The 19,561-nt window shown below is 36.4% G+C and overlaps 1 protein-coding gene across 10 annotated transcripts in view; it reads right to left on the bottom strand.

Moving 5' to 3' along the window:
* The window catches only part of BIRC6 (baculoviral IAP repeat containing 6), a 259,855-nt gene that overhangs the window by 50,987 nt on the left and 189,307 nt on the right, over positions 1-19,561 (bottom strand). For all 10 annotated transcript variants that reach the window (XR_001111187.2, XM_012475391.2, XM_012475389.3 and 7 more), the window contains 2 exons: positions 17,576-17,740; positions 16,441-16,609 (listed from right to left, as the gene is read on the bottom strand). Coding sequence is in view for 9 of the 10 variants with exons in the window: in XM_012475391.2 (XP_012330814.2) it covers positions 16,441-16,609; positions 17,576-17,740 (334 nt within the window). In the remaining variant the exon portion in view is untranslated. The remainder of the gene's footprint in view (positions 1-16,440; positions 16,610-17,575; positions 17,741-19,561) is intronic.

The following is a 19,561-nucleotide window of genomic DNA, read 5'->3' as shown; positions in this document are numbered from 1 at the left end:
AATGCTATACAGAAAATTAAAGCAGGGGAGGAGAATTGTAGGAGTCCAACTAGAGGCAGGAATTGCCTCAGTGTCACAAAGCTACATGGGGATTGAGTTGTAACAGGGTGAGGCATCACCTAGCATCCTGTACTTTCTATGGCAACTGATGCAAAAGAGATCTCTACAACTGATGTAAAAGAGAGACTATCAGAGCTTAATGACAGTGAGGCTATTTGGAGTGACGTTCAAACTGACGGAAGAGAAGGTCATTTTACATCTTCCAGTGATGATGCAGAGGACAGGGCTGTATGACTGCCACTCTTTCCTTGTTTCCACATATACTTGGGTATGTTTAAAGCCCATTTTCCAACCCATGAACAATGTCATATCTTCTTACTATAATTTTATAGTATTATGGGACACTATGCTACTCAGGAAAATTCAAATTATATCCCAAAGTTACTAATCAATAGGCATAAAACACAATGTCAGTTTTTGGAAGGACATGGAAAAGCTAGACTTACAGGTTCAGGTAAAAGTGCAAATGGGCATAGCCAATTGGCATTATCTATTAAAATTTTAAATGCCTATATCTATGACTCAATCATACCACTTGTTACTGTCTAGCCTATAAAGAAATGCTCAACACAATAGCGTTTTCAATACTGAAAGCTGGAAATGATCTAACAATAATAATACCATAATCAAACAATAACATTCACAGCAATACAATATTAGTGGGAGACTTCAACACCCAACTCACACAGCACTAGACAGATCATCAAGACAGAAAATTAACAAAGAGAACACTGGACTTAAATTGGACTTTACAGACATAGACTTAACAGATGTAGGACAGTCAACTCAACAACTACAGGATATACCTTCTTTTCACCAACATATGAAAACATTCTTCTAGACAGATCACATGTTAGGCCACAAAAGGGGTCTTAACAAATTTTAAAAAGTCAAAATCGTATCAAATATCTTCTCAGACCACAGAGGAATAAAGCTAGAAAATACCAACAGAAACGTCAGAAACAGTACAAACACATGGAAATTAAACAGCATGATCCTGAATAACCACTGAGTCAACAAAGAAATGAAGGCAAATTTAAAACAATTTTGAAATGGATGAAAATGAAACACAACATCAGAAAACCTGTGAGATACAGCAAAAGCAGTGCAGAGAGAGAGAAGTGTATAGCCTTAAAAGCCTGCATCAGAAAAGTAGAGAGGTAACAAATTAACCTTACATGTACCTCAAGGAACTAGAGAAACAAGAACAAACCAAGTCCAAAGTTAGAATAAAAGAAATAACACAGAACTAAATGAAAATAAAGTTCCTCCCCCCAAAAAAATACAAAGCGTCAACAAACCGAAAAGTTGGTTTTTGAAAAGATAAACAAAACTGATTAACTATTAGCTAGACTACCCAAGAAGAGAGAAGATCCAAATAAACTTAATCAGAAATGAAAAAGGAATACAACTGATACTACAGAAATACAAAAGACCAGGAAGTATTATGATCAACTATACACTCACAACCTAGAAGAGGAAATGGGTAAATACCTGGAAACATACAACCTCCTGAGATTGAACTAGAAAGAAACTGAACTTCTGAACAAACTAATAACAAGTAGTAAGATTCAATCACAATCTCTCTCCTCCACCTCTGAAAAAAAAAAAGAAAAGAAAAGCCCAGGACCACATGAATTCACAGCTAAATTCTAGCAAATATAAAAAGAACATACTAATACAAGTCTTCCAGAAAATATTTTTAAAAAGTGAGGAGGACATAATTCTCCCAGTTCATTTTACGATGCCAGTATCATGCTGATACCCAAACCAGGCAAAGATATAACAAAAGAAGAAAACTATAGACCAATATCCCTAATAAAGACAGACACAAAAATCGAAAACCAAAAACAAGCAAATCAAATCCAACAGCACATCAAAAAGATAATACCATGACTGGGCATGGTGGTTCACGCCTGTAATCACAACATTCTGTGAGGCTGAGGTAGGAGGATCACTTCAGACCAAGAGATCGAGACAAGCAAGGTCAACAGAGCAAGAACCTGTCTTACAAATTTTTTTCAATTAACCAGACGTGATGGCAAAAACCTGTATTCCCAGCTACGTGGGAGGCTGAGGTGGAAGGAATGCTTGAGTCCAGGAGTTTGAGGCTAAAGTGGGTTACAATCATACTGCTGCACTACAGCCTGACAGAGCAAGACCCGATCCCTTAAAAATAAATAAACAGGCTGACTGTGATGGCTCATTCTTGTAACTCCAGCACTTTCGAGAGGCCAAGGTGGGAGGATAACCTGAGGTCAGGAGTTTGAGACCAGCCTGGCCAATATGGTGAAATCCCGTCTCTATGAAAAATACAAAAATTAGCCAAGTGTGGTGGCGCAGGGTCTGTAGTCCCAGCTACTTGCGGGGGCCGAGGCAGGAGAATTGCTTGAACCCAAGAAGCAGAGGGTGCAGTGAGCCACGATCACACCACTGCACTGCAGCCTGGGCAGCAGAACGAGACTCCATCTCAAAATAAACAAAAACAAATAAATGGCTAGGCACTGTAGCTCACACCTGTAATCTCAATACTTTGGGAGGCCAAGGTGGGTGAACTGCTTGAGGCCAGGAGTTCAAGACCAGCCTAATCAATACAGAGGAACCCTGTCTCTACCCAAAATACAAAAATCAGCCAGTCTCATAAGCTGATCTGAAAATACATATATAAAACACTTTTAAAAAATAAACAAATAAAAAGGGAATACACTATGATCAAGTATGATTATCCCAGGAATGCAAGGATGGTTCAACATACCCAAATCCATAAATGTGATATATCACATCAACAGAATAAAGGGCAAAAACTCTATGATCATCTCAATAAATGCAGAAAAAGCATGAGATAAAATTGATAAAAATCCCCAATAAACTGAGCATAGAAGGAACACACAACATAATAAAGGCCATATATGAAAACTCACAGCTAACACCGCACTTGATGGGGAAAAGCTGAAAGCATTTTCCTAAGAACTGGAAGAAGACAATGGTTCTCACTTTTACCACTCTTTTTTTTTTTTTTTTTGAGACAGTTTCGCTCTTGTTACCCAGGCTGGAGTGCAATGGCGTGATCTCGGCTCACCGCAACCTCCGCCTCCTGGGTTCAGGCAATTCTCCTGCCTCAGCCTCCTGAGTAGCTGGGATTACAGGCACGCGCCACCATGCCCAGCTAATTTTTTGCATTTTTAGTAGAGACGGGGTTTCACCATGTTGACCAGGATGGTCTCGATCTCTTGACCTCGTGATCCACCTGCCTCGGCCTCCCAAAGTGCTGGGATTACAGGCGTGAGCCACCGTGCCCGGCCCCTCACTTTTACCACTCTTATTCAACATTGTATTAGACATCCTTGCCAGAGCAATCAGGCAAGGAAAAAAAAAAAAAAGGCATTCAAACTGGAAAAAACAGGAAGTCAACTTTTTCCCTGTTTGCTGATTATATGACGTAGAAAACCCTAAAGATTCCACCAAAAAAAATCTTGGATTTGATACATGAATTCAGAAAGTTTCAAGATACAAAATTAATATACAAAAACCTTAATGTTTCTAAACATCAATAATGATCTAGCCAAGAATTAAATCAAAAAAGCAATCTCACTTATAATAGCTACAGAAAAAAAAAAAAGACCTGGTGTGGTGGCTCATGCCTGAAATGACGGCACTTTGGGAGATCCAGGCTAGAAGACTGCTCAAGTTCAAGGGTTCAAGACCAGCCTGAATAACATAGTGAGACCTTATCACTACAAAAACCAAAAAGGAAATTAGTCAGGTGTGGTGGCTCATGCCTGTAGTCCCAGCTACCTGGGAGGCTGAGGCAGGAGAATTGCTTGCATTGTGCATTTGTCAAAACCTACACAACTGTAGAACGTAATGAGCAAACTCAAATTTAAACTATGAATTTAGTTAAAAATAACATACCACTATTGGTTCATCAATTGTGTGTACTACATTAATGCAAAATGTGAATACTAAGGAAACTAAGTAGGAACTTCATATATGGAAACTCTGTACTATTTGATCAATTTTGTGTAAACCTAAAAATATTTAATAGTAATTTAGATAAAATTATACAAGAATACAATATAAGATATGTTGATGTTTTAAAAATTAAATTGTTATGAAGGTATCAACAAGCAAAACCACAAAATGAAAATCTTCTTCTTCATGACATGGAAAATCAGACAATCTAGCATGCTAAAATTCAATAAGGAAAAGAAGGGGAAAAAAGATACCATAAATTTGCAAGCACACATATAATTGATAATTCCAATTTTTAAAATCTAACTTTATATACATATCTGATTAATGCACTATTTCTTCAATATAAACACAAAAGATAATCCCACAAACTTTAAAACAACTTTTAGTTCCAAAAAAAAAAAACCTTGAATATAATTTACAACGGGAAAAACACAAAATTAAATTAAACTATTTCAAATTTCATAATTAATATGAATTAGAAAGCACATCACTCATGGCCAGGCAGGGTGGCTCATGCCTATAATTCCAGCTATTTGAGAGGCTGAGGCGGGCAGATCATTTGAGGTCAGAAGTTCGAGACCAGCCTGGCCTGCCTGGTGAAACCCCACCTCTACTAAAAACACAAAAATTAACTAGGCATAGTGACACATGCCTGTAGTCTCAGCTACTCAGGAGGTTGAGGTAGGAGAATACCTTGAGCCTGGGAGGTGGGGGGTTGCAGTAAATCAAGATCATGCCACTGTACTCCAGCCTGGCTAACGAAGCTAGACTCTATCTCAAAAAAACAAACAAACAAACAAAAAGTAAAAAATAGTATGTCACTCGCAAGTCAATTTATAAAGCATGAGGTGTTATACTTTAAAAAGTGAACTTGGGTGCAAGTGGCTTATATATGTGACCCCAGTGACTCAGGAGGCTGAGACAAGAGGGCTGCTTGAGGCTAGGTGTTTTGAAACTAGCCTGGGCAACATAATGAGAACCCATTTCTACAAAAAATTTAAAAACTTAGCTTGGTACAGTGGCAGGTGCCTGTAGTCCCACCTAATCAGGAGGATGTTTGAGCCTAAGAGTTGAAGGCTAAAGTGACCTATGAGCACCCCACTGCACTCCAGCCTGGGTGACAGAGAAGACTAAGACTCAAGAAGAAAAAAGAGGCCAGGTGAGGTGGCTCACGCCTGTAATCCCAGCACTTTGGGAGGCCGAGGCGGGTGGATCACGAGGTCAAGAGATCGAGACCATCCTGGTCAACATGGTGAAACCCCGTCTCTACTAAAAATACAAAAAATTAGCTGGGCATGGTGGCGAGTGCCTGTAATCCCAGCTACTCAGGAGGCTGAGGCAGGAGAATTGCCTGAACCCAGGAGGTGGAGGTTGTGGTGAGCTGAGATAGCGCCATTGCACTTCAGCCTGGGTAACAAGAGTCAAACTCCGTCTCAAAAAAAAAAAAAAAAGAAGAAAAAAGAGAAAAAAATATAGTTACATTCTATTTACATATAAGAGCATAGAGAAAACAAGACAGCTATTTTGAAATAAATGAAACATGCTATTTCCTTTTATTTTACTGATATCTATTTTATTCTATTGAGTTGGCATTATAAGAGGCCAACTGGGAAGCTTACATTATGTAAACAGAAGAAGATATTCTCTACATTTCAAGGAGTATGAAGGCAAAAGCTAGGGAAACAAGGTACAATAAGCACTGGCTAACAAGAGTGGGAATAGTCCAAACATATGAGAGATAAAACTGTGTTTTTATAAAGTTAAAGACTTTACAAAAGTCTTTAACATTTCAAAAAGAACTTTGAATTCCATTACTGTACTTTAAAAAATATCTCAAGATATCAAGTTTCTTCATTTTAAACTAAAAATATTAAGTTTTATATTTCTGTATTTTTCTTGACAATCATTAGTTTTATAAGAATGCTTATCTTTTATTCTTTTTTTCCTAAAAGAGACAGAGGAGAATGAGCTATTCTCCTCTGTCTATTCTATGAGCTATTTATTAATGCGTATGACAATCTATGCTTATGTCTGGAACCTGGCATGTGTTATTGTTATCTGATTTTAGATTATTAGTGTTATTTTTGTTTAAAAGATTTTGAAAACCCCCCAAGAGGAGAACTTGGAAAACTAATGGAGAGCTAGCTGATTTATGCTCTTCTTTTAAGACATGCACTTTTATTATAAATTAATGTGTACTGGTGGTCAGCAAACAACAATAAGAACGAATAAAGATAATAAACCCTTAATAAAAACCTGCCTGTTAAAACACAAAACAACACACCAACTATTTCAATCTTGAATTCTTTAATTCTATTTTTGCCATGAACAGCTTCATCAGAAAACCCTTAGGTGTCTTTAAATTTAGCTCCTTTACACACAGTTCATTGTTATTACAGGATTCAATGTGCTGCCTATCTGACAAAGAAAGAACAGAGGCACAACATGCTATTATGCAAAGTTGTGTCTCCAAATGCAGCTTGCATCTCCTTTACTCAGCAAGCACCAAGTGCACATTTAATCAGTGTTACAGCTTACAACCAGGAAAGTAAAGTCACTATCTTTCCACTCCTAAAAAGGGCCTATTTGCTGAATTATGCATAGCATGAAGACTATCTTGGAATTATCATCAACAGCTACAGATGCAGGTGTGTGATATTACTAAGGCTAATAAACAATTTTTTTCATTTTTATAGTAGTAACTAGTAGTAGGTAGAGGAATAAAATCCTCACTTTCTGCATTTGGAACTACAACATTTCAATGGGGAAAAGTGTCTTCAAATGGCTGAAAAGAAACAGAACAGTGTAAAGATTCATCAGACAGAAAATTCAAGAAAAATAACCATAAACATTAGCATTTTGGAGGAAATACGTGATTCAGTATATACAAAAACCTAAAAATACTAAAGCAAAAACAGAACCTATTTACAGTGTGACTTACTACTTGCAGAGGCTAGCAATTTACACCAAACAGTTACAGTGAAATTTACCACGGATTACTAACAGAGAAGATCCATCCCTTCAGGGTACACTGAAAACATTTGCCATATTTGATATGAAGCTTGTCCAGGTTTTGTTAGGAAGCCCTCCATGAAGAGAAAAAATTCATTCATCACTATTGTGGACTAAAGCAACATATCCGATAACACTTTATTCCTGATGCAATGTAGGGTAAGGAGCTCTTCTCTTTTAATTATTTTAAAACTTGGCAGGGCGCGGTGGCTCAAGCCTGTAATCCCAGCACTTTGGGAGGCCGAGGCGGGTGGATCACGAGGTCAAGAGATCGAGACCATCCTGGCCAACATGGCGAAACCCCATCTCTACTAAAAATACAAAAATTAGCTGGGTGTGGTGGCGTGCACCCGTAGTCCCAGCTACTCGGGAGGCTGAGGCAGGAGAATTGCTTGAACCTGGGAGGCAGAGGTTGCAGTGAGCCGAGATTGTGCCACTGCATTCCAGCTTGGCGCCTGGCGACAGAGTAAGACTCGGTCTCAAAAAAAAAAAAGCAAACTCTGACATTTAATAACTCCATTATTTTAAGCTAAAACATGTGATGTGTTTAATCTGTGGAAATTAAGAAGAGATAAACTCAGCTAGTAGTTGCTTTTTCAAAATGTTAGTAAAATGGAATTAATTTCAATACTAGAATATTAAAAAATTAATGACACAATGACCCCAAATCTTCAAAGGAAAAAATTACTTTAAATCCCTACTCTGCTCAACTGCCCCCCAAAAGAGTTGCTTTAAAAAGGAGTCAATGTTCTAAACTTATTAAATTGTATACATTAAGTATGTGCAGCTTTTTGCCTGTAGTTCACATTAAATACATCGACCTAGTTAGATATGTAAAAATTTTAAATATCTTTGTAGCTACTAAATACAGAATATGTAAATGGGAGAATCTAACTTCATTTTCACTATATTTTCGGTTCCTCAGCCCAACATTAAAATAACAGATTTTAAATTCTATTAAAATACACTAATTTACTATCATTTTCCAACACTTTAATAGACTAATGTAGGACTGCACACTGAAAAACCATGCAAGAAATGAAACAAGTATAATAAACACATTTGCTAGCTCTCTATATAACTCAGAGCTAATTTTCCTAGCAATTGTTTCACAATCATTCTCTTTTTCTCTAGATGAAGACACTTCCTGGGAAAATGGGCACTTCCGTCATCACTACAGCAGAAGATGTAAAAAAGCAGGAAGATAAAGAAAAAGAAGAATCTATCTTGACCATGTTAGGTATAGCTGGAACAGTACTTAACCTCCTGGTGATTGTTTTTGTCTGTATCTATACCACACTCTGAAGGTCTCTTTCAAGGGACTGCATTCAGGGCAAAACCTGGCTCTAACAAGAAAGATTTAGAAGACTATCCTTTAAAAGCACACCTCCAGAATATTATGACATACATTCCAGAGTAAGTCCCTTGCTGTAAGAGCAATGACTATATGATGCTTCCAGCTTGGGGAATAAAATTAAAGCAAACAGGCAAATTTTAACTTTTCACAGAGGGGAAAAAAAAAAAAAAAAGAGGGAGGACAAAGCAATGAATATGGATATTGATGTTCTACTCCAAAACATACAAGATTTAGTAATGTATACAAGACATAAAAGCAAAAATGCCACAACCATTTTTCTAAGAGTACATAGGAAATATATATTAATTAAAATCAAATTGCATTTAGGTTTATGTTTTCCTTAAGCCGCTGGTAATCTACTGAATACAGGAAAGGGAAATTTAGTCAGTATGGAAAAGAAGACTATAAAAATGTTTAGAAGGAGGCTGAGGCAGGAGAATTGCCTGAACCCAGGAGGCGGAGGTTGCGGTGAGCCGAGATCGCGCCATTGCACTCCAGCCTGGGTAACAAGAGTGAAACTCCGTCTCAAAAAAAAAAAAAAAAGTTTAGAAAAAGGAAGTTTTAGCATTAATGAACACTGAATAATTTTAAAACTGTCTGGAAATTATATTTTAATATCTCCAAAGAAATGAGACTTATCGTGACTTCTGGTAGTAAACAATTGTAAAGATAAGACCACATACAAAAATAAAGACTAATAGAAAAGAAACTTTGTTTCAATTAAGTATTGATGCTATTTTTCTGAATAAATATAATAAAAAATACAATTGCCGCTGTTAACATTTTAATATATTCCCTAAGTAAACTGGAGTAATTATTTCTTTTCTTTTTCTTTTTTTTTTTTTGAGATGGAGTCTTGCTCTGCCACTCAGGTTGGAGTGCAGTGGCTCAATCTCGGCTCACTGCAACCTCTGCCTCCTAGGTTCAAGCAATTCTCATGCCTCAGCCTCACAAGTAGCTGGGACTACAGGTATGCGCCACCACACCCAGCTAATTTTTGTATTTTTAGTAGAGATGAGGCTTCATCATATTGACCAGGCTAGGCTCGAACTCCTTACCTCAGGTGATCCACCTGCCTCAGCCTCCCAAAGTGCTGGGATTACAGGCTTGAGCCACTGCACCTGGCCTATAGAACTTTCTTTTTTTTTAGGCATTTCATTATTTACCACAAAAACATCTAGTTTGTATAATAATTATGTAATGGAAATACAACTGGCATAAACAAACCTGAAAATAAACACAACTCACTCTTACCTGGGATGTTTGATAGAAGAAATTGAGAGCTATGGCTAATCTGGTAGGTAGTTATGTGGAAATCTGATTACGAAAGTATATACTTTAAGAGCTCGACTATACTGTGAAAGGTGACAATATAAGCATTTGGTATGGGGGCAGCTCACAGGAAACAAAGGACTACTCTGGGTAATCAAGAACGGTAAGCCTGAAGTGTTTGAGACGTTAACTAATATTTTATCCTTACAAATCTGTACAAACCAAAGCAATCCAAAACCCATCTAAATTTTAATTTAAGCAACCTCTCCTCCCCTTATAAAACTTACCAATCATAATTATTTAACACACAGAATGATACATTCTGTACCAAAGTTATTTCCACACAGGATGCCCTTGACAAAAATAAAAACTCTAAATAAACATTTGTTAATAAGCACTTATGTTATAGATGCTCTGAGTGGCCATCAACATGTCTTGTTCGTGACTACAGAAATAAATACATTAAACATGGGCAAGTATTTTAATTTTTATTTGTACTGCTCAGCTAATTATCACAAAAACTAGAGTTATATTAAAACACTATTAAAATATACCTTGGGCTAAAAATAAAGTGGCATGTTACTCTACTTTTTTTGAGATAGGGTCTCACTCTGACACCCAGGCTGGAGTGAACTGCCATGATCTTGGCTCACTGCAGCCTCACCCTCCTGGGCTCCCACCTCCTAAGTAGCTGACACTATAGGTGTGTGCTGATTTTTCGTTTTTTGTAGAGACAGGGTCTAAGTTGCCCAGACTGGTGATCCTCACACTTCAGCCTCCCAAAGTTCTGGGACTGTAGGTGTGAGCCACACGCCTAGCCTGCTACTCTACTTAGTAGAATAATCTGATAGATTCTTTATTTTCTTTTTTTCTTTTGTGACAGATTCTTGCTCTGTCACCCAGGCTGGAGTGCAGTGGCATACTCTCAGCTCACTGTAACCACCACCTCCCAGGTTCAAGCGATACTCCTGCCTCAGCCTCTTGAGTAGCTGGGATTACAGGTGCATGCCACCAGGCCTGACTAATTTTTGTAGTTTTAGTAGAGATGGGGTTTCACCATGTTGGTCAGGCTGGTCTTGGTATCCTTACCTCGTGATCTGCCCACTTTGGCCTCCCAAAGTGCTGGGATTACAGGTGTGAACCACCGTGTCTGGCCTATTTTATTTTTTAACAGAGATGAAGTCTCACTATATTGCCCATGCTGATCTCAAACTCCTGAGCTCAAGCAATCTTCCCACCCCGGCCTCCCAAAGCGGTGGAATTACAAGCATGAACCACCACCACAGCCCCAGACTCTTTACTAAAACAGTACAAAGAAATGGCCTAATTTGACAGTTTCAAATGAACTATTACCATGAAAACTATAAATAAGGATACACAGTTAAGTATCATGTGTTATAACAGCTCGATAATTTTTAATTATTTTTCAGGCAGTGTATATCAACAAAATAAAACATTTTTTATAAGCAATAAAAATTATATATTTTCTATTGGTATCAAACATATCTTTTCATGTAAGAGTGCTAATACAATTTCTACGTCTTTTTTAATTTGGAGCCCTGAGACCTAGCAAGATGGCTAGGTTTCCAACTGGACATTTACTTTGAAGTAACTATTCAGTAATTTGAATTTAATAAATATGGTCATATTTAAATTAAGACATTTGTCATAACAACAAAATTAACCTTATTTTTAAACAGTATACTCATGAAATTAAACTTAAATACTGACTCTCTTAGAAACATTTAAAGGTAACATAAAATAATAAGAGCTTTAAAGACACAAAATACACTGTGAGAAAAATCAGATGGTTTATCAAAATGCAGTAATGGGTTTTGACACATTATAGTTTGTTATGACACTGTCAAACCAATATTAGGAAAATAAAAGTATTTTAATCCTAGTATATACCATCATTTAACTAAGATAACCAGCCAAATCAGTAGATACTTCACAATTTTCCCAGTGAAGTCCTGTGCCTGGCTCTCTCATATATACCTTACTCTAACATATCATTTCTCATTTCATACTGACGAAATCCATTTATGTCTTGCCTTTACATCTGAAAATAAGTGAGTTTAATAATCACCATGTTACTGCTAACTAGTTAAACCTGAGCAACTGAATAAATTTCTCTAGATTTCATTTGTTCTTTCTCAAGCTGTGAATTGTCAGATTAGCTAGGACACAGCAATTTCCCTTTATTCTGAAAGAATATTCACCCCCATACAGTAAGACCAGTATTAAAAAAGTAAAGATCTGATTTCATTAGAAATTTATAGCATCCCTACAAAGTTAATGACAAGTAATTTAACGTGTGCTGAGACAATACGCTGTTTTCTAAAAAAAGGAATATCTCATTTTCTAAAATAGAAGGTGAGGAACACATTCTGCCTGTTAACATTAACATGCAATTATTACCAAATACTTCTAACAATGAAACAGGATCTCCATCTAGTGGCCAGTGAGAAAACTCCAGGCTTACTTTACAGTGGCTAGAGAAATGATCCTGGCCTACAAAATTGCAACTTTCAGAATACCATTTGTTATGAAAAGTGGAAGTGAAAACGTTGGGAAAGAAATTAAAATGAACAAATAATATATTTTCCTATCTAGAACACTAAACAGATGTCTTTATTTTAGTTAGCATTAAAGGACATATTATTAAAGCATCAAACTTACTGTGTTAAGTAACTGGAACCATGATGCTAACTTTTGATAAATCTGATTAATTTAGCCTAAATATGAAGATTTATATTGCTGCTGTAATGCTACCAAACACTGTTTTAAAAGTCTCCATTCATTTACAGGCTGGGCGTGGTGGTTCATGCCTGTCTGTAAACCCTGCACTTTGGGAGGCCAAGGCGGGTGGATCACTTGAGGTCAGGAGTTCAAGAGTGGCCTGACCAACATGGTGAAACCCTGTCTCTACTAGAAATACAAAAAAAATTAGTCGGGCAGGTGATGGGCGCCTGTAGTCCCAGCTACTCAGGTGGCTGAGGCATGAGAATCGCTTGAATGGGAGGTGGAGGTTGCAGTGAGCCAAGATCACATCACTGCACGCCAGCCTGGGCGACAGAATGAGATTCCATCTCAAAAATAAAATAAAATAAAAATTTTCCATTCATTTACATATCTAAAGACCTAAAGAGAGGTCAAAATAGTAGGAAAACTACCATAAAGTCATAAAAATTTTATGCTAGAAACATAGTGAATTCAAACAGATGAAATGTCAGGAATTTATCTTAAGAATATTAAATGTATAAAGCTCTAGATACATAAATGTTCCCAACAGCATCTAATAATTTTAAATTTTACAAATTAAAGTAACAATCTAAAAGTATATTGGTTAAATAATGGCATAGCCCACCGGGCACGGTAGCTCACGCTGGTAATCCCAGCACTTTGGGAGGCTAAGGCAGGTGGATCACGAGGTCAGGGGTTCGAGACCAGCCTGACCAACATGGTGAAACCCCGACTCTATTTAAAAATACAAAAATTTGCTGGATGTGGTGGCGCACACCCGTAATCCCAGCTACTCGGGAGGCTGAGGCAGGAGAATCTCTTGAACCTGGGAGGCAGAGGTTGTGGTGAGCTGAGAGCAGGCCATTGCACTCAAGCCTGGGCAACACAGCGAGACTCTGTCTCAAAAAAGAAAAGGCATAGCCATTATTATACAAGTAAAAAGTTCTTAGAAAATGATTTAGTGGCTAAATATAATATACTTAATGATTAAATTACTAAATACAATGAGTGTCTACCTTTGGAGAACAGCATCTGTGTCTCAGTTATAGAATTGTTAGAAGTCAGTAATGGAAAAAAGGTTGTCCTTTCTCCTAAGAAGCTTGTATGCTCCCTTTCTTCTGGTAATAATTTTACAACTAATAATATTCTCTTTTTACCTCTGATGCAAAGATGTTCAAAACTAAAATTGAAGATCAATTTTATATGCAATTATTATTGATTTTTATGGCCAGCTTAGTATTATCATTTAAAATGTTCAGGCCAATTTTTAAACTTCTATTGAAATAAAATAGACTTAGCTAACCAGCTACATAGTAAGCTCATTAATATGAGAACGTGAAGGTTTTATTAAAATGAGGAGCAGACTCTGGTATTCATCTCAATCTTTAACAGCCATTAAACACAAAAGTTTAAAGATTACAAAGTATCTAACTTATACTTGTAGCCAAAAAGAAGGGGAAAAAAGGTGTGGGATAGTAGTAGGAAATCACACTTGATATTTAAAATTAACGGGAGATAAAACCCTGCACTGAAAGTGGGGTACAAACTAGTACATTCCTCTATTTTCTTCTCTTGCTCACCAATCATTTAAAAACATGTTTAGAAAGAAAATGTGCATTATTTTACTAGAGTACTCAGAAGAGGCTGTTACATTAGGTCTGTGTTTTTGTATATCATCTGCTAGCAATGTAAGCAAATCATCCCTTGAATACAGTGTCTCAGGCAAAATTATGAGGACTACTCTCACCCTTATAAACCAATCTGTAGAATATTCTACAAAATAAATGGTTATACTCTGTAAAAAATATCAGTATTCTGAAAGACAAAGATAGGCTAGGAACTCGTCCAGATTACAGGAGAAGAAAGCAAGATGGTAACTAAATGAAGTAAAAGATTGTGGAGTGGCTACTGTCACATACCTCAACCCAGACATTGCCAAAAATACTACTACATACACAAATGAAAAAATTGGAGAAGAAACTTTAGACTAATTTTCCAAAATAGAAATTTTACTATATCTAAGGAAGACTCTGGCTAATTTGTTCAGTTTTTAAAAAGCCACTTAAGGCAGGGTGCGTTGGCTCACATCTGTAGGCCAAGGTGGGCAGATCACATGGGGCCAGGAGTTCGAGACCAGCCTGGCTAACATGGTGAAACCCTAACTCTATTAAAAATACAAAAATTAACTGGGCATGCTGGTGCATGTCTGTAATCCCACCTATTCAGGAGGCGAGGCAGGAGAATTGTTTGAGTCTGAGAGGTGCAGACTGCAGTGAGCCAAGATCACACCACTGCATTCCAGCCTGGGTGACAGAGAGAGATCCTGTCTCAAATAAATAATAGCCACTTAAAAAATTAATTATTACTATTGTAACTAAAATTGATAACTAATTTTATAAATGACTTAAATTTATTTATATTAAGCTGTGTTTCCTGAACAATCCATATTTAATATCATTTGGAAGGCTTGCTACTGTTTAACCTACTGAAAACATGTTAAATAATTTTATCTTAATATAAAGTATTATAACAAAATAAAATATGTTACCACATCCAAATATAAATATACCAATTAAAATTAACCACTGGACAAGGTACCAAATTCAAGAATAACTAAAGCCTGATGAAAGAAATTTCTTTTTTCTAGGAAAATAATAAATTATACAAGAAAGGTCAAACTTTGATCCATCACATTAAATTTCTAAAATAGTTCCAAGATATAATGTCTAAGTCTTGCAATTCCATACAGTTACCAAACATCAGTTTGTTAACATACACACCTTCCCAGCAAGTGCACTTACATGAACAGCAATTATTTTAAATATTACGTAAAAAATCCTGGATTTCCATTTTGACAATGAACCATAAAGATAAGAGCTCAGTGTTACTAAGACAGTCAACTTCAGACCACGACAGAAATTTAATATTTTTGTTAGGTCATGTCTTCAAAGTATAAGGATTAAGAAAATACTACTTTAACTAATGATAGTGAAGTAAGAAAAAGAGAAACCTATCTCATTCTATTCAATTGTTCTACAAAATCTAAGGGAAATGGCATGTTTTTAAAGGACAACAATCTTTCTGATACTGGGGAATATGAGTAACAATCCCTTCAAATACAAATACTTTCACTAACCATCCATCCAACTGTGCCACTTAGCTGCTACCAATCACAAAATAGACTACTAAGATTCATTCCCAATGTTTTCCTTATCTATTCTTCCTTAATAAATTAATGATATGCATAAATGTTTATTTTCATGAGTACAAATATAAAGACAGAGATAAGAATATGAGAATAGAGTTGAAATAATAAAAAATAAAGGTCTTGGCTGAAAGAAGTAGATGTTAACTGCTTGATTCTCTTGGTAGTATCTACACATTTCTGAATCTCTAATGAAAACACGTAACTTTCTATTCTAGGAAAAGAGCACATTTCTCAATAATAATTCCAAAGGAAATAATAAACTATATTATTCGATCAATAATCAGTTGTAGACTGGCAAAGTAAGCAGCTACAGTACTTTTATTATTGAATTTTTAAAAATTAATTATCGAGGGCAGGAGAAAAATAAAAAATAAAAATAAATAAATAAATCATCTTCTCATCAAGTATCTATGGACTTGAGTGATTTATGTAACTGCCTTTCTTCAAAAATACCTGTTGTCAGTAATAGTGTTTGACAGAAATATTAAAAGTCCACAGAAGTGCAATCATATTCAGATCAGAATGATGTCATGAAGTTGTTAGCCTCTGTCCTATCGTTACAGATAATTAAAAGGGAAAAAAATGTACTTTCACAGGTAAAAACAGAGGAATAATAAAACTTGTATTCTGTGTTCTAGGGTAAGTGATGACACAATATCAAATCAAGGGCACCAAAAACCAACTAAATATTTTCAGAATACTTTTTAGGAAATAAATCCATCAACTATTTTAATTGAAGCTTACTATTAGACAATGATAAAATAAGTAAACAAATTTACTCATCCACAAAGACATTTAAGGGATTATTTACCTGAATCATTTCGTAGATAAGATGACATGGCTGGGATGAGGCAGGACTGACTGAGAAGCTCGAGAAGTACAGAAGGAAGGGCATTACTGTTCTGCCCTCTAGTCTCATGAGATGACTGAGGCTCTCCATTTACCACACTACTCACAGGATTTATGTAACTGGCAAGAACCTAAAAATTGTTAAAATTAATTTGGAGTTCAGCTCTACATACTTCAAAAGTTTTTATTTTAGGTTAGAAATTCAATCTGAATACTAAGAGTACATATTTTATACTTAATCAGTATCTTACACTGCATTTTGAACCGATTATTTGTTTAAATTTTCAAGAGAAGGATCTGTTTTGTCTGAGAATGTTGCTTCCAAAGGATAGTAATGACTAGACATATAAAAGCAATAAAACTACGAACATAAAAACGTAGTAGCAATTCTGCATTATTTATAATATTTTATTTAATAGACTCAATTCACAGTTTGAGGGTAACAAAATCTTAGAACTTTATACTAGAAGGAGCATTCTAGAGTTGCAGAAGACAAATTCAAAGACTTGACCAACTTCAATTAGTTGATGCAGGAAGTAGAGCTAATCTTTTCATTAAGTATTTCTCCTGTACATTTCCGTGGTATAAGACTTTCTATTCTAGTTCAACTTGCCTGAAAGTAGAAAAGCTATTTTAAAAAATTAAGAAACCATGAACCTGGGAGGCGGAGGCTGCAGTTAGCTGAGATCATGCCACTGCACTCCAGTCTGGGCCACAGAGTGAACTCCATCTCAAAAAAAATGGAGTAAGCAGCCAAAATGTATATGAATAAATGACACTTTTTTAAAAAAGAGTCCAGATACAACACATTAAACAACAACAACAAAATGCCTGTAGGAAGATGCATCTTCCAGCTACTTGATAATTTCATCCCTATCACTTTCCTCTCAGTGAAGAAGCTAGTTGAGAGAGAAGAAATAAGGAGTTACAAGTAAGCAAGAGCAATCTTTACCCAGTGGCATCTTAAAATGCATTGGGAAGAAGGACCACAAGTGGACATAAACATAGCTGAGGATAGCTGAATTAGTTATCAATATTTTAAAGTTATAAACACAAAAAATAACATTATCATGAACAATATCAAGTTACAAATATACCTGCAGAAGGCAGGTAACATGTTCCTCTTCCAGCCGTTGCTTAGTTAAGGCTTGTTCCACATCCCACCCAGAAGCTGTAGAGCCTGTTCCAAAGCCAGTTCCTTTGGCCCAATATAACTGTTGTTCTTCTGTTGATGTAGGGTTATGAGAGCTTGACACCTGTGGCTTAAAAAAACAAAAAAATGAAAATCCATTACAACTTGTTTTTACTTATCTTCAACAATATTTACCATTGGGAAAGTAAAATGATGAAGTTACTTTAGAAAACAGTCTGGTGGCTGCTCAAAAAACTGAACACAGAATTTCTGTATAACCCAGCAATTCCACTTCTAGTACTAAAACAGATAAAAACTGGTGCTGAAATAGATAAACACACACGTTTACAGCAATATCATTCAAAGCAAAAGATGAAAATAGCCCAGATGCTAATTGATAGATGAAGTGATCAACAAATAAAACGGGATACTTATTCAGCTATAAGAAGAAATGAAATACTGATATATGCTACATGAATGAACCTAGAAAGCATTATACTAAATGAAAGAAGACAGACGCGAGGAATAACACATTACATTATTCAATTTATGTGCAACATCCAGAATAGGTAAATACATGGAGACAGAATTCCCCCCTGGGGCTAGCGGAAGGGGTAAATGGAGAGAAATTTCTTATATTTAATAAATAAATACATATTTTAAAATATTTATCAAGAAAAGAAGGGGTAAACCAGCCTAGGGCCTAAAAAGTCAATGACTCAGAACTGAATTGAGAAAACAGTGAAAGCAATATAAATATAAGCCAGATCTTTTTAGGATGAATATAGTAAAGGGTATGTCAACTATTCCTGACTCTTTGCATGTTTATATATATTTTATAATTGGCTTGTCAACCTCCTCCAAAATAAACCTGGAATTGTATTAAATTTAAGGTTTGATCCGGGAAGAAACAACATTATCACACTATCATATCTAACCCATTGAAGATATACATGGGCACAGACTGATTCTCCTGCCTCAGCCTCCCAAGTAGCCAGGACTATAGGTGTGAGCCATCAGGCCCAGCTAATTTTTGTAATTTTAATAGAGATGGAGTTTCACCATGCTGGCCAGGGTGGTGTCAAAATCCTGACCTCAAGTGATCTGCCTGCCTTGGCCTCCTGAAGTGCTGGGATTACAGACATGAGCCACCATGTCCGGCCAAAATTTCATAAAGAGGTATTATACATATTTTTCAGATTTATTCATAGATATTTTCTACTTTTGGTGCTATTCTAAAATATATCTTTGTAAAACTCATTTTATGTTTGGTACTAGTGTGTAGAAATCAACTAATTTTTATGTAATGACCCCATATTTTATCATTAATAAACTCACTTATGCCATTAATTATTTTGGTACTTTTTTCTTTTCTTTTTTTTTTTTAAGACGGAGTTTAGCTCTTGTTACCCAGTCTGGAGTGCAACGGTGCAATCTCAGCTCACTGCAACCTCCGCCTCCCGGGTTCAAGCGTTTCTCCCACCTCAGCCTCTCGAGTAGCTAGGATTACAGGCACCTGCCACCACGCCCAACTAGTTTTTGTATTTTTAGTAGAGATGGAGGTTTTCCATGTTAGCCAGGCTGGTCTTGAACTCCTGACCTTAGGTGATCCACCCACCTTGGCCTCCCAAAGTGCTGGGATTACAGGCGTGAGTCACTCTGCCTGGCCTATTTTGGTATTTTCTTTAAGACAATTAAATCATATTGAACTAATGAGGAATTAGGAGGGCATGGTGGCTCAGGTCTATAATACCAGCACTTTGGGAGGCCAAGACAGGTGGATCACCTGAGGTCAGGAATTCGAGACCAGCCTGACCAACATGGAGAAACCCCATCTCTACTATAAACATAAAATTAGCTGGGTGTGGTGGTGCACGCCTGTAATCCCAGCTACTTGGGAGGCTGAAGCAAGAGAATCACTTGAACCTGGGTGGTGGAGGTTGCGATGAGC

The sequence above is a fragment of the Aotus nancymaae genome, unplaced genomic scaffold (genome assembly GCF_030222135.1).
Source record: "Aotus nancymaae isolate 86718 unplaced genomic scaffold, 86718_ANA_hifiasm-v0.15.2.pri h1tg000057l, whole genome shotgun sequence".
Taxonomy (NCBI): Eukaryota; Metazoa; Chordata; class Mammalia; order Primates; family Aotidae; genus Aotus; species Aotus nancymaae.
The sequence above is the reverse complement of the archived record's forward strand: the minus strand, read 5'-3'. Positions and strand labels throughout refer to the sequence as shown.